Source organism: Phaethon aethereus (genome assembly GCF_964289735.1).
Source record: "Phaethon aethereus genome assembly, chromosome: 1".
Lineage (NCBI taxonomy): Eukaryota > Metazoa > Chordata > Aves > Phaethontiformes > Phaethontidae > Phaethon > Phaethon aethereus.
Window position 1 is genome coordinate 85,699,111 of NC_138575.1, and position 25,745 is coordinate 85,724,855.

The 25,745-nt window shown below is 41.2% G+C and overlaps 1 protein-coding gene across 1 annotated transcript; it reads left to right on the forward strand.

Annotated features, from left to right (window-relative positions):
- Positions 1-259: 259 nt before the first annotated feature.
- On the forward strand, positions 260-22,330 carry TEAD4 (TEA domain transcription factor 4; the record flags this gene model as incomplete). The annotated part of the gene is made up of 9 exons (XM_082009420.1): positions 260-284; positions 1,619-1,753; positions 2,601-2,644; positions 4,891-4,946; positions 5,712-5,842; positions 6,809-6,982; positions 17,781-17,921; positions 19,389-19,541; positions 22,217-22,330. The coding sequence occupies exons 1-9, from the start codon at positions 264-266 to the stop codon at positions 22,328-22,330; spliced, it is 969 nt and encodes a 322-aa protein (XP_081865546.1). The 5' UTR covers positions 260-263.
- Positions 22,331-25,745: the final 3,415 nt, after the last annotated feature.

Genomic DNA, 25,745 nt, shown 5'->3' on the forward strand with positions numbered 1-25,745 from the left:
TTTTTGTTGCTTCATTTTCTTTTTTTTCTTAGCAAGAAACAATACAAATGAATACAGAACTGTTAGCTGAAAGAGAAAGGAGATACCTTTTACAAAAATGTGCTTCTTGTCATGAATTTAAAAAAGACAGAAAACCACACCAGGGGTTAATAGATCTTTTCCCTTCGAATTGTGGTTGGTTGTTTGGGGGTTTTTTACTTTAATACTTCCACAAGTAAATGCTTCTTTCCCATAAAGTCATGTATAAACTCAGGTAGACAAATATGATTTTTTCCAGTGAGAAAGTAAGGCGAGGAAAAAAATAATTTTCTGCAACAGCAAGTGGGAAATGGTCCTTATGTATGTCATTAAAAAACAGAAAAGAATCCTTACCCTTAAAAAATGTTGTAGGTAATCCTTAAAGTATTCCATAAAGCATCATTTAAACTGGATTCTGAAAAACTTTTCTATAGCTTTGGAGAATCTTAAGAACTTTCTCAGCAATTAAAATGTTTCCATTCCATTCACTGGAATGGTACTAACAGGAGTCACAGATACTGTAGAAAAGGTATGTAAGTTTTGCCCATTCCACTTAATAGTTATCATTTATTCTTGAGCTTTTGTTATGCCTACTGCAAATGTTCTTGTGTTAGACACATCAGAATCCCTGGGCTTTGAACTTTAGAAAACCTTAGAGAAAGTGGAGAGGTTAGAGAGAAAGGAGACACAAGGGTGAGAACTTACTGCAGTTCAATGCATGCAAATGGGAAGTGAGAATTCCTGAGGAAGACAGCAAGAGCTTACCTCTTTCAGCAGTTTCTCCAAACCATGAATTCATCAGTGGCATTGTCATTATAATGTCACAGATAAATGTGGAGCATTTGAAGGATGACAATTAATTGTAGGGGATGTAAGAGGAAAGACAGAATGTGGGGAAGTGCTTCTGTTTGTCTATTTCTTCCCTGGAAGAAGTGAAAAATGCTATTTGTTTTGAACATAGATCAGACCCCCTAGTGGTTCCACTGTCATGGCCTGTAAAAATGTGTGCAATTCCACAGCCCTGTTAAAATACAAAAAGGAATGTCCTCACATATGTGCCCTGGGAGGTTATTAAGATTTTCTGTTTTCCCAGGGATGGGAATAAAATTACGAGCTCTACCTCAGAATAATGCAGTCCCAAATTGAGGTAGTCTTTTTGCAGTGATGACTACAAACTCCTTTGATGAGCTTTTTTTTAGACCTTTTTTTTTTTTTTCTTTAATAAGCAAGAGTCTTTGCCATTGAATATTCTTACCAATGATTAAAACACAAGAGTCAGTCAGGGTTATATGTTCCATAAAAAAACATTTCAGCTGTGTGGCTGAAAGCCTTCAGTCAGAAAGGATAAGTACTTAGCAGTCTCTAAACAAGTGATCCCAGCATTTCAGAAAGGATGATTAATCATATCTGAAGCTATTTTAATTGGTGAGAGACATGCTTTGTAGAGTTCTTAGGACAGTTACTGGTGAGTCTGCTGCTCAGGTCTTCAGAGATGCTTGTTCCCTACAAAGAAGCTGATGAGAATCCTGGTTATGCAGCATTACATCAGGCAACTTGTTTATAATAATTCTGTTTTTTCTGTTTCTACTCTTGCCCATAGGATCAGGCAGCTAAAGATAAAGCCATGCAGAGTATGGCTACAATGTCATCTGCCCAGATTATCTCTGCAACTGCCTTCCATAGTAAAATGGCCTTGCCTGGTCTCCCACGACCAGCTTACCCTGCTGTTTCTGGGGTAAGTGAATCAGTGTCTTGGCGGAGTTGGGCTGAAGACACTTGAGTATTTGAGATGGTGTTGGGATCTGCTCAGGAAAATCCTGGTAAGATCAGAAAGAATAGGCAAACAGGCATTGTCTTTGTAGAAGAAATCTGTCATATGGCTTCAACAGTTTGAGTCTGATTCTTTGCTCACATTGATGTAAAACAATGGACTTTCACTGTATGTTTTTTTTTTTTTTAATTACACAAATGAGAGAACAATCAGATCCTTTGGGTTTTCATCTGCCTGAAATATTTTTGTGTCTGTATCACTTTCTTAGTCCAGGATCTCACTGGATTAAAATTATTTGGGCCATCCTGACCCCTTCTCAAGCTTACAATTCCCAAGCTCATCCTGAGTACTTAGATCACAAATTGATGGCCCTTATATAAAACCCTTAATAGAAGAGGCCTGTCAGCAGCTCTTAACCTTTGAGTTGGGCCTAGTGAGCTTTTGCTGAGCATTGATTTCTGCCAAAACACTCCTGTGAAGCTCTCCTGGGGGCAAATGGTCCCTCCAAGAGAGGGAGCATCATTTCAGCTCTGGAGATAGAGGCATAGGGTGCATACATAGTATTTGACATTAAAAACCACTATTGGGTCAGTTGCTTGCACGTCACTAGTAGCAGTGTGTAGAAAGAAAACAAAGACCAGACAGCACCTCTGCAAGGATGAAACCAGGAAGGTAGAAAGAGGAGGTATAGCTCAATCACATCTTTAAAAGACTGTAAGCTTGCAGTTTCTTTCCTCAGAAAGGAGCAAGCCTTGTTCTTCGTTTCTGTCCGAAGAGTGATAACTTTTGCGTGTATGTTGTTCTCTTGCAGTTTTGGCAAGGAGCTTTGCCAGGCCAAGCTGGATCTTCCCAAGAGTGAGTATTCTTTAATCTCAGCATCCAAAGCAGGTGCTTCTGCTGCTTCCTCTGTGCTGCCTGAGGAGCACCATTAACTGTTACATGATGTATGAAAAGCTAAGATAATGTGGTCTTTGCTCTCAGACAGATTTTCTGACTATGGATCTGAGACTTAAGGCCCATGGTTGAAGACAAATTGAGAGTCACGAGAGAATCTTAAGTAGATAAAACCCTATGTCTTCATTTAACTTCAACATGTGTTACATCCCTGTAACGTGCCCAAGACTCAAGCAGCCTAGTATGGGTTATTTTAGGGAGCTGTTGAATCTAGCAGCCTGATAGAGGTGAGGCTGCTGCAGCTCCATGCTCCAAAGTTCAACAGGTAGCAAGGCTGAGCGTGTATTCCCAGTAGGCGCACACAAAAATGTGCATATACGTTACACATAAATGCATATATATATATGGCTGGCCACACAGAACAGCACAAACAGACAACGCTCAGCACTCACACAAATACAAACAGCACCAACAGCCTCGTCCTGTAATCCTCTCTGGCTGGTGAGGGTGAAGGTGTATTAGTGGGAAATAAAGATGTACTGTGGATCCATCCTGCCTCCCCTGGGTGCTGGTACCAAGGCAGGTGAGCCCCCGAAGCCACAGCCCCACTCCAGCTGCTGGTGCAGGCCTCTGTCACACACACAAACACACATGCATGTGCATAAACACATACACACTGTGAATCTCACCAGTAACTGGGTTTATACACACTGTCCACCCAGTAGCTGGATCTTTGCTTTCCCTGGTTTGCCTTCTACAAAGATAAACACACAAACTCATCTTTCAGTCAACCTCCAGACTCCACAGTCTCTCTGTCATTTGGCCTGATCCTCTTGGTCCCTCTGAGAATGTTGTTACTCCTGGAGACACACACAGCTGGCTCCCAAGCCATCTGCTTGCAGGCTAGTCTGGCTTGATAATCACTAATGAACATACACAGAACTGGAAGGTCCTCATGCAGGAAAACAATTAGAAATAGAATTTAGTGAGAAGGTAGGACAGACTGGACTGACAAGGTGCAGGACATGGACAGATGACTGTATGGACCTTCTTGCATGTGACTGGCATCTTTTATCCCCATAGTCTCCCTAAACGTCCCCATAATAGATCTTATACAATCCCCAAATGCTCTTCCCTCACATTCCATAATGTGTCTTGTACCATCTAGGCATTAACTCCCTCAGTTTGTAAGGTGACCTGTTTGTAAGCCTCCCCAGCTGACTCATGGGGTTTGTTTCACACTTGGACAATAGGGCTGATGGCTCTCCTGTGACAGCACTGGCAGGGGCTCTGTTTCCCTGGCTGGGTTATTTGGGCTCCCCTGTCCCTGTGTGGAGATAAGCCTTTGATGGGTTGATCCAGTGATGACACTGAGTGTAGTTGTGTCTGAGTATTATGCAGGTTGCTCCACCTGCAGTTGTTCCTCTGTGCTCCTTTGTATGGAGACAGGTACACTTTTTATCTAACAGAAGCAATTTAAGCCCACTTAAAGGACAAGCAGCTGGAAGGAAGTATGTTCTTCACCCGAGGCATATGTTCCTGCTCTCTTGTGGTGTTACTGCTGATGTTTGTGGAGCAGATCACGGAACAGATACTGTTAAAAAAATCTAGTGGGGGAAAAATAAAAAGTAGATTTTATGCCTTTAGCTTGAAAGTGAACAAGGAAACATCAATGTGAGAGGTTCTTTTAGAAGTTTGAAGTATCCGCCACCCCGATGTCAGACGATGTCTCCAGATCCTGTTTTTTCTTACAGTGGTGTTAAAATGGAGCTGAGCTGTCTTGAAAGCTAGGTTCAGTTGCGGGTGTTGAACATCTCTGAATCTGGGCCTAAAAGTCTGACAGACACCCAGCTTAGATGGATATCCACTTGCATAAATTTAAATCTATCTGTCGTTGAAAGAAAAGGATAAACGAATGGCCAGCAGTGTTTTAACAAGCTGATAAGGATCTCTGAATAACAAGTTTGCCGGGAGAGCAGACACCTGCATGAAAGTCTTACTCAGTCCAGTCTTTTTTTTTTTTTACTGTTTTTTGTCTTTTTCCATGACCCTCTCTTCCCACACAGAAAGATAATTTCCCAAAGACACTTATGCCACTTTCTCCCTCAGGGGACATACTTGATCTAATCTGTGCAAACAGTTGGTCGTTTGTTTTTGTTGTTTGTTTTGTTTTTCTGTTAACCATCTCTCTTTGTGTACTTCTGTAGTGTGAAACCTTTTTCTCAACAACCTTATGCTGTACAGCCTCCACTGCCATTACCAGGTAGGTAAGGAAATGTAGTTGCTTTATTATATTCCAACTTCAAAAATAGATAGCACTTTAAAAAGTTTAAAAATTAATTAAATACTTTTATCTATTGAAATATTTCAGTGAGCCAAAAAGAAATTTTTATATGATTACCCCTTATCACCAGTTCCCGTCCTTTTGCTGAAAGAGCTGAAGCTTTTTAATTTTGTTGTTCTTTTAAAAAAACATTTTTTTCCTGTTTTAGGTTGGTGGTTTTGGAGTTTCTTTTCCCCTGGCTCAGCAAAAAATAAAAGTTTACATATCTCTACTGTTCTTCCACCATGCTGCATGTACTAGAACACTGTTTGCCATCATAACATGATTGCCTTTCCAATTTCTCATTAAGTGGAACAACAAATGTCTTTGCTTTCTCAGTTTCTCCATTTTGAGAGGTTAATGATCATGTTAATGGTGATACTTCATTCTGATACTAAAGCAGTTTATTTCACTGCTCATTTAGGGCTCAATCTAGGTACTCTCAAAGTTGCTGAACATGTTTTCTCTGGCAGGTAGATTGTCTTTTACATCATTGCCAACCCTGATAGTGCTGTCTTAGCAGAGGGTGAATGACAAGCCATTTAGAGCACAGGTAGAGTGAGGACCTTGTGAATGATATTTTTCCATGATGACTGAAGTCATAAGAAGATGTAATTAGTCAGCTTTGACAACAGGTGCTCTACTGGAAAGCTATTACCAACTTTTCTTTTTCTAAATTTTGTTATATAAATCCTGTTTGCTTAGGGTTTGAGTCTCCTACTGGCCTCTCGCCTTCCCCATCAGCACCAGCTTGGCAAGGACGAAGGGTTGCTAGCTCCAAACTTTGGATGTTAGAATTCTCTGCATTCTTGGAACAACAACAAGACCAAGACACAGTAAGATATACATCTGACTTCCACCTCTCATTAATTTTTTTGTTCTTCAGGTAGCTCCTCTTCATTATGGATGTGTTATACTACCATATGTGTATGGAAATACTTGCTTCATTGCTGTACTGAGAATAGAAAGCCATCTTTGGGAAACACAAGATATCCTTCTCTTAGAGGATAGAATTGCTTATAGTGATATGGCCAGCGCAGTGCCATGTGCTTCTGGCCTCCCTTTCCAGGGTCACGGATGTTCACGTAGCAGAGCTCAAGGCACTGAGGTCATAAGACAGTAGTACAGCCCCTGTCAGGCTATTCTAGATGTCTCATTCAGCCTTGGTGGACAGACCCAAAATTAGATGATGGTAACATCAGGTGAAGCCATGTATTTCTCTGGTGTGCTGGGAACTTAAGTTTGGGGGCAAATAGGATTAATTTGCATCAATGTGTTTCCATGGTGCCACCTATAAAATCAAAATAGTGAGATTTGCCTGTCTCACTAAACCTTGTGATACTGCATCTTGAGACATACATTAGTGATGGGCCAGTTACATTTCCTCTGTCTGAGACAGGAAAGTTCAGAAAAGACGATACTATTTGGCTGGTACCTTGCTGTGGGATTTCAGGCAGCTCTTCGTAGGACAGGAGCATTGATGTTCAACTGAGTGACCTGTGACAGGTAATGCTGTATCTCAGGTTATTTCACAGTATATAGCAGCAGCATGAAGCAATGGTTTAGGAGTGAATATAGGAAAAAACCCAATAATATTTCAGAAGCAAGAAGCGTGAATGTATTGGTAGAAAATAAATAACATCATGAGCTGGTATTAACAGAGATATTTCTGCTTATGCTTCTTTTCTTTTAGAAAGTGCTATTAAATCTTCAGTGACTTCTAGTAGTCTTCTGTGAAGAATGATGAATGTTCAGTATGTACTGAATGATTTCCTAATTCCATGTTTTTCCTCTTCTTGCAGTATAACAAACACCTGTTTGTGCATATTGGGCAGTCAAGCCCCAGCTACAACGACCCCTACCTCGAGGCAGTGGATATCCGGCAGATCTATGACAAGTTCCCTGAGAAAAAAGGGGGCCTGAAGGAGCTCTTTGAAAGGGGGCCAGCTAATGCCTTCTTCCTTGTCAAATTCTGGGTAAGGGAAGGACCTTTTGTAGGGTCCATGAAGTTCTCACTGTAAAAGCAGTGGCCTTGCTAGCTGTCAGAAGACTGCTGCCTCCCAACAAATTTTCCCTGTGTGTGCAACCTAATGCAATCACGACTGCCACTGAAGATCTTTCCTTCACTGCACAAGGCCCTCATTCTGGCCTGGAGCAAGATGTATCTTTCACAATGTCATCTGTAGAGATGTTCTTGACTAATGTCTGGAGATTTTATTTGCTAATGGTGATTTGGGTCCTTTAAAATTTTTATTTTTGTATAAGAGAAGAATTCAGAGGAAATTATTCTCTGCGTATTTTTATGTGTTCACTTCTCTCAGTGTTGAGTAACTTCTCAGAGGCAACACTTTTCCATCTCTTGTATCTCGTTAGCTGCATTTTGTGTTATCGAAGTACTAATAAATTACAGATGCATATTTACTGCATGCACAAGCACAGACAAAATATAAGAGAGACATATAATGAAATTGGATTAGCTGATAATATATTACCGAAATGACTTCTGGTAAGTTGGCAGAAATCAGCCTGACAAAAGCCTACTCACTCGATTTGGATTTTTGTGTGTTAGCTGAAATTTGCGAAGACTGTGCCATTGTGCTTGAAGATACCAACAAAATAGTTTTAGTGATTGGTATTATCATAGGTATTAGAAGATGAAAAATAATAAGAGCTGGGGGCAGTTGCATGATAGATGGCTGAGGGAATGTGTAATGGGATTTGGAGCCTTTCACCTTGAGTTTACCACTTAAAATTCAATGCCAGGTCAGGAGTGAGATGATGAGAAATGAGCTTTCATATTTCATACTCTTCAAACTGGCACTAGAAAGCCTCTTAACTGGTGCTTTCAGGAGAAGGAAGAGTTAACGTAAGTGCCTCGAGATGCAGCTTCCTAGATGTCCCAAGCCTAACCTCTCCAGAATTGAGTTGGAGAATGCTGTCTGGGAGTCAGCTGTTCCAAGTGCCTCACTGGTCCTTAGAGCATTAGTTATTGGCGATTCTCAGAGACACATAATTTTACTATCTGCAGACTGAGCTGGGCCTCTCGTGGGATTAGCCTCTGTCAGAGTACAACAAAGCCTACTTGGGAAGGTTGAAACAAAAAGTAAAAGACCAGCCTGGTTCCAGGTGGAAGAGAAATACTTGGAAGAGACAGCAGCACCTTGATGAGAAGGGTATCATTTGACAAAATCTGGGTAGTGATTGCCCTGCTAAGAACTGTCTGGAAAAGAAAAGAGAAGTCTAATTTGACAAAAGGAAAAAGAGTAAGAGGGGATAGCTTCTAAGAAATGGTCCTTGGAAAAGTAAGAACTGCAACAGCTGCTTCCTGCTGTGGGGTTGGGATTCCAGGAAAGTCTTCATGTTGAGATGAAGAGCACTGGCTCCTGTGTGGTGTCGCTCTGAAGTGCTTTGGAAGTTTCAGGAAGCAAAAAGGAAGAGTTTAGAGGGAGAAGTTATGTAGAGAGAATAAAACACTTTGAATTCCTTGACTTATGAGAGAAATTATGAGAGAAATCATAATGAAATTGTCATCTAGTGCAACTGTGATTTTATTTATCAAAACTGTTAGTGTGCTTTTGTGATTGTGGGGTTGGGTTTTGGGGGTTGTGTGTGTTTGTTTCTTAATATCAGAAGGATAAATGTGGCCTATGCATCGTGTTAGACCAACCTAAGTTAGGCTTTTGAAGGATTTATGTGATGGGATGTCATTAAGTTGGACTCTCTGGGCCCACGTGAAGTGTCTGGTGTGCAGAAGGTATCAACTCACTGAAATTTGACTTTCATAAAATTATGTGACACAGGATTTGAAACACCTTTACTCCAATGCGTACATGATGCTCTGGGGCTCTGAATCTGTACACTTACAATGACAGTGATATTTCTCGGCTTGGTTTAATATTTTGACATTCTGATTTTTTTTTTTGTATCCTTGCATTGTTGAATCCTATCTGGAATTAACAACAGGTTTTATTGGTGGAAACACTACAGGCTGTCACTTACAAATAAGCTAAGTTTACAACTGAAGTCATTGACTGAATGGAAGTTGGAAGGCTTTTAAGAAGCAAATTATTCAGTCTTGCATTTGTTTTTCAGTGTAGACAGTAGTAGGGGATGAAAACACCATTCCTGATGCCATATTCTGGATGAGAAAGGATTGGCGCACTTTTATGATTTGTGCTGAGATTCGCAGGAGTACTTACATTAATCCTGTTGTAAGATTTCAACTAGGATCTCTAAGGAAATATAACTAAAGTAGTTCAAAAAAAACTTTTGCTCCAGAAAATTTGGACTTTTTGGAAACTCCATACCTTTTTGTTGCAAAACTTTGAATTCAACATCCCTGAAATATTGTGGTAATGCAGTCTTATACTTAAACAAAGTATGAGCGCCACACCTGTAATGCACCATGCTATGTGTGTCATTGGACTCCCTGAGTTTCCTGTATTGCAATAGATGTGTGTAGCGCACCCTCCCTCCCCAATAAACACTTTTCACAGATAAGACGCTGTGATTTAAAAAAAAAAAAACAGTTTAAGAGAAGAAAACTAGATTTCAGCTGAGATTTTTATACCCCTCTGTATAGCTCTGTAACAGTATATGCTAGGGTGCTTTTTCATTTTGCTGTCTGATTGCTCTGCACAGCTATACAAATATACTGTTGATGTCCAAAGATATGTTGGATAAAGCAATTACTACATTGTTGAATTTATAGCATCATGTTGAGATAAAAGTATTATCCAAAAGCAAATTACTGATAACTCTACTCACCAAGTTTAAGGTTAAATACTTGAAGGGGTGTTTTGAGACATGAAAATAGGACTGATTTTTCAAAGGTTCTGAATCAAAGTGGTGGTTGCAGGTGACAAGAAAAAAATCAAGGCATTGAATGAGTTGGTTTTGTTTTCAGGCTTGAAGAACCTGAGGCAGGAGCCTGCCATTACTGCACTAAGCATTGAATATACCAGATGGTCTGTTGTGCACCAGAAACCTAACTCAAAGGGTTGGGGTTTCTTGACATCACTGAGGGCACTTAGGATCTGGTGTGACTGAGAAAGATGTTCATGTTTGTTCAATGGTGCTTTAAACTATTTATACAATAGCTAGGGGTTAAAAGTTGATTAGTTTGAAACATAAGCAGTGTTTGCAATTCTTCTTTGATTTTGGCATTGGGAGTTTGGTGTAATGAACTAACTCTCGGACTTGGATTGGCAGGTTGTGTATGACATCTGTGTGACATTTCTCTGTGCTCCAAATGCATTCTAGCACACGACAATGAATGTGAGACATTAGCCTCCCAACACATGGGCAGTGGCAGCTCTGCTCTTTTCCAGTGTAATATTATCTTTACCACCTGTTACTTGGTTCTCTCCATGAACTCCTCCCATATGCATCGTTATTAATAGTTTGGGGAAGAGGCGTTTTCAGGGCTTTGCACATTAGTAGAATGGTGCACTTGCATCTTAAAGCTTTCAGAAGTTGTGAGACTCTGGGTGGAAGATAGAAGGAAAAGGACAAACCAGAAATTCAGGGCAGGCAGTACTTTGTTCAGAGCAGCCATCTGCCAGAGGGGTGGATCAGGAGAATGGCTTGGGAAACCTTTCCTGCCAATAATGAATATATGGGGTAGTTTCTTCTCCTTGGTGATAGGCAAGCAGAACCAGTCAAATCACTGAGTGTTTTCTTTCCAGTAAATGAATTATACTTTTTGTGGAAGGGGATGAAGGGGTGGGCTGGAGACTGCTGTCCTGCACTTGGCTTCTCTCCTGTACCAAGCAAAGCCAGTCAAAACAGCAGCAGTGCAAATTCCCCTCAGCACCCTGCCCTGCCCACTGTATGCCTTCAATCCTGACTTGGCAGAAACTGCCTGGAGAGCAAGGAGATGGTAATTTGGTCTCCATGTCCATTCTGTCCTTGGCACTTCTGAGGCAGCAAACAAGACAGCAGCTAGCAACAGAGATTTTTATGATCTTTGCAAATTTTTTCTGAGAGTGGATCTGACAGCCCATTAATTTTACCTGCAGTCACCAGCAGCACCTCCTACGAGTTGCTACCTTATGTAAGGGGACTCTGTCAATGGCACTTCTTTCACCAAAGTTATTTCCCACAGTGTTCAACAGTACTAGAGGTTGTCAGCAGCAAAGAAACAGATTGAAAGACTGAATTGCTGAGGGGAACTGTCTGCTGGGTGTCAGAATAACACAGTCCTGGGGAGCTAGCTAAGTCACAGCTACCTGTATTGTTGGCAAGGCCTTCTGCTATATTTGTCTAGCTTGGGAACTCTCTCCTTTCCCCTTTCTTCGAGGCTGAAGCTGCGGTGGCACAAGTTTTGCACTGTTCTTAAAGAATTGTTCAGCATATGCCTTTCCATTGACTGCGTGGAACCTGTGTGCAAGATATCGGCAAACTATGGTTTCTCATGGCATTTAATGCCATTTGGACTCTTGTCCAATCATTGCTTTTCAAAGCCTCAGATATGCTGAAGGCTGATTCTTAAAGGTCACGTTTCCATCTGTGAAGAGTTTCCGAGAAATTTTGATTCACTGCCTCATTGCAGTGGGAGCAAGGCCTTTCTCGGTAATCAGTTGTGAAACTCACTCCCACTGAAGATAAGACAAAAATCTTGGCTTAGTATATGGTTAAGGCAGTGCACAATGCCAAGTTTTCTGTAAGTGTTTCTTCCTTGGGGTTGCAGAAGTTGAGTGATACACTTAAGCTTATCAGAGCTGTTTTCAGCAGAGCTGCTAAGAGTCAGACCACCAATATGAATTAAAAAAAAAAAGTAATACTAGCTTGTTGAGGGTTACTTATGCCCTTCCCTGAACAAGTCCCTTCTCTTCCATCTAGAAATCTTGTCTTGTAGGTATTTAAAAATTCTGCTTACTTCCCTGGAAAGGAGGAAATCTCAGAAGTTTCCCCCAAAACAGGCAGATCAGCTCTCTTGCATGAAATATGTGGATCTTTGAGATGTGCTAGAACACTGGTACCTCAGTGGTTGTAGTTTCAGCATGTTTGGAAGTCATCAGGCAAGCTATGGACAAGCACATCATCTGTGCTGAGCTTGCACAGTAAGCTGAATGCATCCCAGACATACTGGGTTTCTGTTTATGCTGGAGTGTGCACAACTTTTTGCGTCTAGAACTTCTTGGACGGAAAGCAAGCACCCTGACTTTGTCAGATAAAGTACTATGGTCCAGATTTAGCTTGTAATAAGTCTCATCTGTATGATCTACGTTTGCCCTTGAAGAGACAGACAACAGCTGTTCAAGTGCACCTATAATAGTTTGAGTGCACCCTGTTGCAGTCCCACCCTGTTGCTAGGAGCAGCCTGGGGGGCAAGGCAACTCAGTCCATTCGCTATGGACTTTCCTAAATCCTGACTATGTCTCCTTTGGCTGTCTATGCTGGGGTAAGGAACGTATTCAAGAGTCATCTCACTTGTTGTTGGACGTACTAGTGCATTTGCCAGTGAGCAGCTGAGGCAGCTAGGTTCTAGTCTCCAGGTCAGAATCACATTGTTATGTGATAACAAGTCCATGCATTCGCAAAGTGAAGATTAGCCTTCCTACTTGAAGTGCTGGGAAGATGAATTCCTTTAAGTCATAGTTGCTATTATAACCTTGCATCTTTGAGGGATGGAATGTACTGGACAGAGTAAAGCAGACCTTTCTCTGCTGACCTTGGATGCTCACCCCAGGATTGGGTATGCTTTGACACAAAGTTTTCTTTAGAGAAAGAAACTCTGAAAGTGAAAAGAAAGGAAGAGTCCTTTCCCCAAAGCAACAATGTGATTTCTAATCTTGATGGCCTAGGTGTTGTGAGGAGCTCATAGGAATCTAGGCATGGAGGCCGTAGCATTTTTAGATGTTAAATTAAAAACAGTAGCTCTTTTGGCCATTAGAGACCCCATGACGTGCAGAATGATTTTGTCCTGACACAATCCTGGGAAGTTTAACTGCATCCATTAGTGATTTACCTCAGTGTCCAGTTGACATTTAGAAGTTAATATGGCTGTGGCATGTTTTTGCTTCGTTTTCTGCCTTGTCTCACTTCAGGAGGTAACCATCTCCATAGCAGGGAAAGCTAACAGATTGGACTTCCACTCCTGAGCAGTTCTTTGGTCTCATATTCATGTACATTATTGCCATTTTCAGTTTACATGAATAAACCAAGTTGCAAATAATTCAAGAGCATACACAAATGTGTATGCTAAATAATCTGGTATGGGGACAGTAACTTCCACGGGAGGGTGGGAACCAGCAGCTCTGTGTAAGTAAATAAGCTGTAACTGTAGGGCCAGCATTATCTGAAGTGCTGCAGCTCCGTTCTGCAGATGTGAACTGGAACCCTCAGTTAGCTGCTACTGTCATTCCCTGGAGTTGCTGAAATTCCATGTAGGTATGTTTATGGGCTGAGATTTTCAGAGATAACAGAAAAAGGTGGATGCACAGCTGTTGTTGACTGACCACCCTAAGGCATGTCTGACAGTCCTAGCCCATAATATAGGATGTGCTTTAGAATAAAAGGTGCAGTGTAAACGTCAGGGGGTGACAACATGATCCCATTACTTCACTGCAACAGGGCTTCCAGGAACCGGATTGTTAGGTTAGTGTTATTGTTAGTTCAATGTTAGTGAATGGCAATGACTGCTTAATTCAAATAGTATTACTATAATTTTGCCCACTGCCAAATAGTTTAATGTTGATTAATTAGATGTTAACTAGCTGTGAAATTCTACAGCATGGTCTTTTGATGGCAGACTTGCCAAATTGTGGACGCACCTAGAGTAGCTTCTTAGGGCTAGTGAAGCTTTTCTCATGAAGTGGAACTAGCACCTTTCTGCTTTGCCTCATACTGACTGCACTTATTTTTTAATTTGCCATCAAGATTTTAAGGCAAATGCAACTTTAACTTTACTAGTGAGACCCTGAAAATGTTTGTCTGGATCTGCAGTGAGGGCCTCCATTATGTCTATGTAGCAGTGGTCCGACCAAGCTTCTGCAGCCTTGACCCTTTGTTCTTTTGACTCAGTGGGACAATTTCTTTGGAAAAGCGAATTGGTTCCATACATTGTGTTTATCAAACCCAATAGAAATAGCTGAACAATATTGTGAAGGACTCCTAGTCTAGTTCTTCTTTGGAGAAGGGAAGGAATTAATCTTTATTCAGACAGCTGGAGTACGGGTCAAAAAAACAATACAGTTAGTTGCATTGACATGTAAATGAGTATTACAGTAACTTAGTAAAAACCTAAACCAGAATAGAGTAGCATGGCTATTCTCTAACACATGTACATTTGTGGTGCAAAGTAGCTGCGTATAGTGGGGAAAATTGGATAGCAAGCCCTTTAGCATGACTGTAATAATTCACCTGGCAACCTGAATTATGAATAAGTCTGTAATGCCTATGCCTTGTTCCTATTAATACCTGTGCTACCAGGTTAAATCTAGCGTTGATTTGCGCACATAGGCTACTGCAGTGTAGACAAACCATCGGAGCATAACACTGCATTACAGTTGTTCAGGTGGTCATGACAATGTAAAAGCTTCCAATCTTCCTCTGGCTGTTGTTTCCAAGACTTGTGCAAAAGTTATCACTATCTCAGTGGTGCAAATGTGAATGATGTAAAATGATTTTTTAAAAAGTTTTAAACCCAGCTTGTTTTACTGACATATTCTAACATGTGTGTCCAAATCTGTTTTCAGCTTAGTGAGGAGACAGAAAACTATGGGGGCAAAAAGAGATAATTTGTTAAGAGAAGTCAGAAACATATTCAGCTGGGTAAACTGTTTTGTGAAGCTATCTTCTGAGGAGAAGCAAATACGAGAACAAAATAATTTCCAGCTTTGTATGACTACCTCCTCATAAATCAGAGGATGCTCTTGAATATATAATACGCAGGAGACGACAAATTTAGGAGAGCACAAAGGGATGAGTGCACAGCTACTCTGTGGTATTCAACTGGTATGAATGTTTTACACATGTAGGGCCAAGCGTATTCACGAGGGTTGTAGGTCTGTAACTACTTCAGAGGGAGGGATTCTACTTAAATGGGGGAGTCATAGAGAAGGTGGCAAGCCATTCTGACAAATGGACTTTCTTTCATCCATAATCTGTGGTAAAGATGGTACAACTGTTAAGGATTTTTATAGAAACTGTGGGAAACCACACAGTCATTTTGAAGAGTGATTTATGATCACATTTAAAAACTGTGCTGCTGTCCATCAAGAGCAGAGTGAATACTCTATGTCCATCCCCAATGCTGACAGTGTTCATGTGAACATTGGAGCAATTCTGTCATCTTGCCTGGACTGAATCTTTGTCCCACTAGAATTACCTGAATGCTACAACTGCTAGTCTAGGAGATACCCCAGGAGATGCATTACCCACTGTACTTCATGAAAAACCTATCCTAAATCTGTCTTTCACTTGCTTATGAGTTTGTACTTTAAGAAAAAAAAAGAAATCATGGTAATTGGATTATATTGATTTGTTTGCTTGGATCTTCTGTGGCATCTTTTATCTAATGCAAATGGTAGTTTTTCTTTAGGTGGAAATATGTGTGCACAATGGCACAGTGGCAGTAATGCCCCGGTGTTTGTACTAAGTGGAAAATGGAAATGGAATTTCTGAAATAAGTAGGGAGACAGTTTATTTTATTTCTTTTACCACCACCTCCTTAACACACCTGAAGGGGCAAGTTTAATAGCCATGGGAATTGGATTGAATGGAAATACTGCACATTATTACGTCTGCTTTTCCTGATAGTGCTTTTGGCTTTACTATTGGCAAAATGATGAATTCTTCCCTGACAATAAATCTGTGTTAGCTGCTGGTGAGTGTTGTGGTACAGAGATGGCCCAATATTCTAGGGGCAAAACTTTTAACATGAAGAATGACAAGTGCAGCTTCTAGCATGTTACTAGTTACTGCTGTAGTTACTCAAAGCCAGCATTCAGTAGAAGCAGCACTCATGCCTTCTGCTTTCCCCATTGCTGCCCATCCTTCCAACACATGTTCTTTGTCTGAACACACACAAGTGCCTCTGAATCAGGTCAGGGAACTGATCCCACTGAGAACTAGCTGAGCAATTCCTCAGTGAGTCTTGTAATATAGCTACAGAAACATTTGTGTCAGTACAGGAGGAATGAGGAGGCAAAAACTGCTCTGGGACAGTGAGACTGCTCTCAGGACCAGCCTGGTGTTAAGAAACTACAACTTTGAGGTGCAGTTTCCCAAGAGGCTCAAGCCAACCTGAGTATATGTTGCTATCAAAATAGGCAGTCTTTGTGCCCTCAACTTTTTTGTGTGTTTTCACCTCTTCCAGCTCTTGCAGCTTTGTGGGAATCCAAGTGAGCTTTCTTGTCTAACTGAAAACTAACCTACCAAAACCACAACAAAATTTATTTTGGCTGGGATCAGCTCTCTCATCTGGCTAACCACAGAGTCTTGCAACTGCTAATGGTGGCACAAAGGCAGCAGCATGCTTGTGTGGCTAAAGATAAGGAGAAGGCTGTACTAGCACTTTCTAGATTGACTTAAACCTCTTGTGAAATTGCTACTTAAGGCAAATAAGCTAACAGTATTATCTCATGGCAGAGAAGAAACGGGTATTTTGTATGGCAAAGAAAAGGGTGATTCATTATCGAAGTGGTCCAATTCCAAGGCTTGTCCTAAGCACTGTTCTAGATCTCAGATAAAAAACCTTCAGCTGACTTTGGATAAGAAAACCATGCTAGAATGGCATCTAATGCAGTCCTTTTCATGCTGTATCCACTGTAGTAGAAAGACACGTCCTTCAGTTTCCTGTTTCCCTCACTTCATCAGAAAGAATAGAATAGTCTGAAGTAGCCTATGGGAACTGATCGTTGCTTTTCTGCTGATGTAAGCTAGCACCTGGGCTTGTGGAGTACAGAGAAGCTCTACGTTGTTAGTCTTGAAAGGGAGGAAGCCAAGCTGGGCATTCCCACACACCCTTTGTGTTTTCAGACCTTAGGGGAACTGCCTCGTCTTTTCATAAGTGTGGTTTGAATGACCCCTGGTGGAAGCTTCAGACAATCAGGATTTTTAGGAGTTGGGTCCCAACACGAGGCTCCAGTTGGCTAACCATAGGCACCTACATTTGAAAACTGTGGCTGCTAATGGAGATAGTTTGTATTCAGGTGTAACTGGGCTGGATGCATCAGCAACCTACATTCCTTATGTTGCATCCTGTCTCCTTACATTCTTCATATAGTCCCTGAGCCTCATGAGCATGTGTACTCACCCATTCCTTCTCTCTGCTCTATCTCCTTCCCCTTACCTGCATATCCAGAGAGGAAATGCTTTATCAAAGTCACTGTACCCTTATTTTTCCTCCTTAGTGAGGCAGCCCAGTCTAGCCTGTCTGTTGCATTGCTCTGTCTCTGCAGTGCCTTCCTGTCTGCTCTCCACATGCTTTGTGAGTACTTCTGTGCTGTCCTGGCACTGTTCAGTTGTGGTAAATATCAGCTAAGGCAAGGGGCTGTGTCATATGTTTTTAATGTTAAGAGGATATTCCACCAGATTTTTCCAATGTGTATGCACATCCCCACAACCATTTTCTGAAGCATGAACTGGGTTTTAGTGCATACTCTTCAGATTTCCCCTGCTTGCTTGATGCACTTTGATCTGCTTAAGGAGCTTTGGATGCTCCAATACCTTACAATCTTAGCTACACAAGACCCCTTCAGGTAATGGTGAAAAAACACCACAACCATCTATTGATAACCATTTGTTTTTCTTGCTTTTTTTTGGCAGGCTGATTTGAACACCAATATTGAAGATGAATCCAGATCTTTCTATGGTGTTTCCAGCCAATATGAGAGCCCAGAAAACATGGTCATTACCTGTTCCACCAAAGTGTGTTCCTTTGGAAAGCAGGTGGTGGAGAAAGTGGAGGTAGGGAGCAGACACCTGGGTGCAAGGTTCTCTCTTGCTGCTGTTTTGTCACTTCATGTATTTGCATCCTGCATAAATCTCAAGGCAAAATAAACCCCATGCTTGTTGTCATGGAGATGGATGCCATAGATTATTATTTCTGAGACATGCAGGTGTAAGATTGCTCCAGCCTGCAACACGGAGCAACAAGTCTCAGGGCTTCATTGAAGGTTTGGTAGTGTTTTCTATTTTTTCCTTAAATCTCAGTTTCTGAAGACATGTGAATATGTAAGACTCTTATCTCTGGTGATTCTCTGGGGTTTTCTGGGGAGCAAAGAAAAGCTAGGAAACCTGGACACTTGTTTTGTAGTCTAGAAAGGTGAAAACAAATAGGCAATACCTCACTCTCATCAGTGTTTTTAAACAGATCATTTGTAGATGATAGCCATTAATTAATAGAATGTAATAATTTACAGACTACAGTCTTATGATGTTATGAGGCTTATCTTAGTGCTTGTACAACAGTTTGAGCAACAGTGAAGCCGCATAATTGTGCATATATCTGGCACTGAAGAAATTCTTTACAATGTCACATTTGGCTGTTAAGAGAGCTGCTCTGACCTGCTTCCTGCTGTTCTCTTTATCAATGAGCTTTCAGATGCAGGAGGAGCGGCTGTGTGCAAAACACCAGGTGTTCTTGTGTCAGCAGTCAGTTAAAACTACATCCTTCTGCAAGTCCCATCTCCAGTCATATGATAGACATGCCTGAAGTCTGGTTATGTATTTGCATGATGGGATAGACCAAAGAGAAGTGTCATGATGGACAGGAAAGGAGACCAAGCTCTTGAGGTGAAAGGAGGTAACAGGCATTTAAGGGTCTGCTGTGAAATGACAGAATCCAGCCTCAACTTCTTTTCAAAGGAAGGTGAAATATACAGGAGCTAAGATGTGAATGTGAGCAAAAAAATCCCTCCGTGTAACATTGGACAGACCCTCTCCTAAGGGGGAGCAGAGATACTATGTTCTCTTTCACAGGTACCAGAAAGCTTTAGTCCTTTCCAGCTGTGAAGCATCCTAGGCATATGACTACCATCATTACTAGGAGCTTCCTGGTCTTGCTAAAGCAGTAATTTTTAATTTTTTCAGTTTATCCACACCTAGTATTTTTCCAGTAGAGATGCAGACCATAGTATAGCTGACAATTGGTCTGCTCCTCTTAGTTACCTTTCACAGCTCCTTGTCAGTTTGCTGCTTCTAAGCTGGAACCCGCTGTTCTAAAGAAAAAAGTCAGGCTGAAGAAATTATAGGGCTCAAGGAGACTGACCTTGGTGCAGAGAGTTGTAGAGGAATGATTAATCAGCTCATTACTGTTAGTAAGATGACTTGAAAATGACATTGTAATTTTTCTGTTCTGAGTCCCTTTATGTGATTAATGCTAGTAATGTGACAACATTAGCCCATATGCTCCTTTTGTGTTTTACATTGCAGACAGAGTATGCACGCTATGAAAATGGACACTATTCCTATCGCATTCACCGTTCCCCTCTCTGTGAATACATGATAAACTTCATTCATAAACTCAAGCACCTTCCTGAGAAGTATATGATGAACAGTGTGTTGGAGAACTTTACTATTTTACAGGTGGGACTTTCAACTGTTTTCATTGGAGCTTGGAAACATGTAAGCCCCATGCAGGAGTTCACTTTTGTGAGTCAAAACAGATTTCCTTTTACAGCTCAACATCTAATTGAACTTAGTATGTCTCACATGTATTGCACCTCAAGACCATTTATGGAGCTCTAGAGATAGTAACTCATGCAGAGAAGCAGCAGAAGAATTTGACAAGACCTGAGTAAGAGAGAGGAAAAAAGAAAGATAAAGGGAGAACTCACAAGGCAGAGAGGTAAAGGAAAGAGAAAGATGCAAAAGTCAGTGAAGGAAATGCTCATTCCACTACTGGATGAACGTTGAGGTCCTTTCTGTGCCCAGGCCCTTTTTGCAAGGTAGAAAAAAAAAAAAAAAAAAAAAAAAGAGCACTGTTAAGTGGCTATATAATTTTGTCATGGGAAGAGTTCTTTGCTGACTAGGTAGGAGAAAACAAAAAAAAAAGGTTGTTTCCTCAGGACCATCCTGAACCTGGAAAGAATATGGAGGCACATAAAGAAAGGGGCATGCTGGGGGAAGGCTCTGTGACACCTTCATGAATCACTGCAACTTCTAGGTAGGACAGTACAACAAGGCTACAGCAACTAGATTTGCATTAGTGTCTATGTTATACCTGGAGCCTTTCCAGGCTCGGATGCAGCCTAAATTTGGGAAGAGGGCAAAGACAGCTTAAAAGGTAGATTTTCCTAATGGACTGAGTTCTGTGCTCGCCTTTACAAGACATGTCACAGATCTTCACCCAGAGAACTTGAGGCTGGGTAAGTAGAAGAGATGCTAGAGGCTGTATGAAAGAATGGAAATCAAGTGGCCTTCATTCCATCCTCTGGAGATCTTGGGATCTGGGACTTCAGGCAACTCATTTCACTGCTCTGTGGCTCAGGTACCTCAGCTATAAAACACAAGCTTAATAATATACCTCACAGGGCTTTAGGAGGCTTTATTCTTCCATGTTTGTACTAAGATCTTTAGCATCTGGAAGAAAAGAGGAGTATAAATGCTAAGAGATTTTTAGATGAGGAAAAGCATGAAGGGGGCAGGTATGGAGAGTTGGAAGGCCTGTGTGCTGTAATCCATACTGAGGAACACTGTAAGTGCTTTCTGTGTGTTTCATTCCTCAGTCAGGCCAGCGCTTGCTATAAATTTTAGGAAAAAAAACACTTCCTCTGGAGCTTTGTTTTGAGTAATCTGATGTCCTTCCCTTCCTCCTGTCACGAAGAGGCATGTCTCATGTGGGTGCTGGCACAGCCTTTTATATACTGCCTTGCAGTCCTGTTCCCTGAGCTGAGCATTTTCCACTCCCAACTTCCCACTGGGGAGCTGAAAAATGGTCATGTTTAATGCAAGGCATGCTGCTAGTCCTCAGCTCCCACTGCCAATTTCTGAAGCAAGTCTAATTATACTTTTTCTCGACCCTTTCATGAGTTTAGATACACCTAATCACATAAGCATAATTTATCTTGCTTTGCACATTGGTCTGGATCTAGCCCTCCAAGATTTTCAGAGCTCATTCTTCAGAACATGCCTTATTATGCCTGAATATGTGTAACTCACAATGGCCTGCAGAAGAAAGGAGAGGTTAGTTCAGCTGCAAACTCAATCATGAAGTAAGAAAATAAAATAGAATAGACCAAGCTGCTAAAATTAATATGCAAGTTTGAAAGCAGTTATTTTCTTTCTATTTTCACAAGAATGGTTGGGCTTTGGTACAGTTCAAACTTCCAACTGGTATGTTTTTCTTTTGCAGCTGAGTTCATGCTACTGCTGATAAAAATGTTATCTCCTCCAGTAGGAGAGAACTGCTTGAAGCTTTAGCTCTGGCACAAACTCAGATGACAAGAATGTGCAAAGTTGTGCAGTGGCAGAGAGAGGGAAGCTGAGCTAGGAGCTCTGGGTACCACATTTTGCTTGTCCCTGCCATGTAGTGCAGGCAGTGCATGCTTCTGAAACTAGGACAATACTGTTCCATCACCATGCTGCTGACACAGAGTCACACTGCAGAGAAGCTAAGGTTCCTGAGGGACCATAGAAAAAGAAATGGGGAAAAAAGCAGCTTCTGTAAGAATGCATGAGTGTTGCAGCCATCTTTCTCTGGACATCTACAGCGTATGGAATGGCAGGTGTAATGCAGTCAAACCTGTAAGTCTCCTGTAAAATGAATTATACTCAATAATCCTCATGGTCTGTGTCTACCACTGACAAGCAGGAGCAGATAGAGGGAAAGAACTGTTCATGGCTGTGATACTTCAACACATACATGAGCAGGAGGTGTCCTCTCTATACCCAAGAAAGGGAGCAAAAAGATTTTCTGTGAAACACCTCTCTGCTGATATCTGCAACACCGGGGGTGGGGAGTAAAGAACCTAGTGGACCTCCTTCCACTTATATGGTCACTGCTTGGACACAACTTTTTTTTTTCCACAGTGGACTCTGCTCACCTGTCTCTTCACTGCATTGTAGTCCTGATGCTGTGAAAGTGCTTTGCTTGTGTGTGGGCACATAGACTGGGGGTTGTGGTGGCTGAGCTATGTATCATTCCTTTGCGTCTCTGTTCTTTACCTATTACTGACTTTTTGCTCTATGTTAAATGTGTTGGAATATGTAAGCAGAGAAACAGCAGTTGCCATCTCAGCTTCTTCTCCTTTTCTGTCTAGGTTGTGACAAACAGGGACACACAGGAGACTTTGCTGTGCATAGCATATGTTTTTGAGGTGTCAACTAGTGACCATGGTGCCCAGCATCACATCTACCGGCTGGTGAAGGACTAGAGACTCTCTGCCCTGAGTCGTCCATGGGATGCATGTCTAAGAAAAAAGCCCGTGCTTAAACAAACCCTACCCCCCTCATACCAAACTGAAAAATAAACTGCAGATGTTGTGTATTTTCAGAAAAGCACCTCTGAGCTGTTTTGTGATTGACAGGGTCAAATAAGTTTGTATCTCCAGGTTTGTGCAAATAGGGAAAAGACCTGGAGTCAAAGAAACAGGCAAGTAACTGCTTAAGGGTTTCACCAGAAAAAGCATCCTCTGGAACGTGTTTCTCACAGAGCGCACACACAGGGTGTGATCATACATATGAAAGGAGTGGTATGCACCCGAGCATACAGGCAGGACAATGGCAGCAGCTTCCACAAGTTTGACCACATACAAACAGGTTGAAAATGTTCATGCTACATCTGGTCTGTGTGCACTCATGTACATTCATCTGTAGGTCAACACATGGCACAGACATGCTTACTATACATTTATACACATACCAGTTAGCCATGTGTGGGCACATGCATGTTGCACATATAACCTACAGATCTGCCTATCTAGCTGTCCACCTTAGCAGGTGTGCAGTCACAGCGTCCAGCCTTCCTCCTGTTGAAGGCTGAGTACTGTTTCCCTTTCTTCTGTGCATGACAGTGAGAGACCAACCTTTCTTTTGCTTTTTAAATGAAGTTATGCTTAGGAAATGGGGTATGTTAAATCATGTTGTCTTGCCCAGCAGATTTCCTCTATGTATCAGGTCTGCTCACTTGACTGACTAAAATAATTCTTGCTGCTTTTGCTTCTGTTCTCCGTGCGCAGTTAGCAGTGCTGAGGGAGCTAGAGTCTGCTCTTTTCTGGCACACCAGGAAAATAATTGTTTACTGAGATCAAATTGTTCCACTTGTTAGTTGCAGACAGTGAGGTGCACAGGTATTGCAAAGAATGCCAGTCGGCCAGCAAATCACAGGAAAAGGATGAAAATGAATAGTGAAAAGAGGTTAGCTTTCCATGTTTCCATGACAATCAAACACAGTCTCTGCTTTACTTGTAAGCTGAGATGGTTTACGCAAGAACCACTGCGAGGCAATAATCTTGGTCCCCACAATGCTGCTGATGTGGGGGAAGATGCAGCTGTTCATGTTACTCTGAGGAAGGAGGTGGGTTGCATTGATGCTTTCTGGCAGCCACCGAACAGGCAATTTATCGGGTGTCCAGGCACAGTCCTGTGGCACAGATTTGAATATATGGTGTTACATTTCCTTTTTCCAACAATGCATCACAGCACCATAGGAAACATATCTCAAATTTATTTCAGACATTTCCATCCTTGCATTTTTGGCATAGAGAAAAGCACTTGTGGGCACCTGAGGCATCTGGGATACCTTTAGAAATCAAGGGTTTATTAGAATGCCATAAGCTAAGGGCTTCAGCCGCATACAGATGAAATCTGACTTCTTTCAAGAATTCATGATACTGTTGGTACTCCCTTCTACAGCTTTCAGTCTGCTGCTTAAAGGGCTCTGTGGCTCCATGAAGATACTGTACAACTCTTCTCACAGCATGGGTAGAGGCCCACAGACTCGCAGATCTCCTCCAACTCCCTAACCATCTTCCTGTCCTTTGAAATGTTTCATTTCTGTATTTGAAGTTGTAAGTTGTACTTATTTACAAGGTACTCCAGAAGTCTTCTCACAGATCGATGATTTTATTTCTTGCATTTCTAAATCTCAACTCCATTCAAAGTTTAAATCTTCCACTCCTAGAGAATGTTCTTCCCATGTTTTATGGACTCAAATTAATCCTTCGAGGACTTGAAGGTCTAAGTCTTTTTTTTCTGGGCTTTTTCACAAGTATTGTTGAATATTTCCTAGCCTCTCATTGAAATTAATGAAAAATTAAGCCACCTTCCAGTGTACCATCAGCATCACTTCTACTTGGTATATTAGATTGGGGGTAGGGGGAGGAAAGGAGGGAGAATTCCCTTACTGTAACTGTAATTATTAAAAAAATAATCCGGTATTGTACTCAATTATCTCCTCCAACCTCTTCATTATGCTCAGAGAAAGCACTGGCATCTTTCACGTCAACTCTCAGCTCTTTCACTTCCCAGGTGTTCTCAGGCTCCTTAGCTTTTCCCCACAAGACACTTTGGGCAATCTGCTGCTTTAGATGCTTGTTTCAACAATTTAGTTTTTCACTAGCTCTTCTTCTTGATTGTGCTCATGAGCTTCCTTGTGTGTTTCATTAGCTGTGCTTTCTCTTACCCAGCTTTAAACAAGTTCTGGTAAACACTGAACTTAGCTGGATGATGGTAGCTTCAACCACTCCACGCAATACTTCTGAGGAGGAATCTGCTGCTGTCCTGGAATTATCATGGTTTTATTTTGAAGCTGGTACTGAGAGCAGTTGTTCTTTACTAGCTCATCAGTGTAGAGAAACACACAGTGTTTTCTGCAATGACTTAAACCTTTAGTATTCCTCTGGCTTGTTGATGGCTGATAATATGGAGTTTCTTTCTCTGAACTGTTTTCCAAAGCCTGTGGAAAACTTATTCAAGCCTATAATGCTGCCTCTAGGTTTGTAATACTTAGTTTATGACCTTAGGATTCAATTAAATTTTTTCTGATTCTATGTTGCAGCTGGGTGAGTTGATTCCTCACAAGGAATTCATATTCAAGCAACAGTAAAGAATGAACTATTAAAATTTAACTTATAGATCAAGTGAGTTAGACAAGTTTATTATGGTAAAATTTTGATATGGGATCCCCTAAAAATTTTTGTCTGAAGTATGAGTCCACATTGGTGTGGCTGTCAGCAGTTAGATGAAAAGCAAATTAAAAGACCATTAACAAAGATTACAGATGACCTATTAATTGAGGGAAAGGTGTGTACTGAAAAAGATGAGTAGAGACACATTCTTTTTTTGACATCATCAGTGATCTGGCGGAAGGAGAAAGCAACAGCATAAATTAATCTGCAGATAGCACTAAAGGAGATTTTTGCAAGCTGAGTATGTATAGAGATTTTGAGTGACTTGAACAACATTGAAACACTACGCTTGAACTGGGAGAATAAATACTAAGAATTATTTGAAATATAATTTAAAATGTTCTTAAAAGAACAAAATGAAGATGGCAAATAAAAGGTAAATTATCAGAAAGATAATCAGTGCCTGAGAGGTACATGGTCAGAACATGATCCAAAATTGGACAACATGATCCAAAATTGGACAACATGATGGAACTAATTGCCAAAGAACAGATGCACAAATACAAAATGTCAGTGACAGAGATTAAAGTGAGAGTCAGATGAAAGTCTCACAACAGTGCTAGCCACTCAATGAAATGGAGACATACAGTGGAGGATAAAGATTTCACTACCTGTGGAAGTGGTGATGCCAGGCCCTACAAAGGGTGTTTTATTTGGCCCA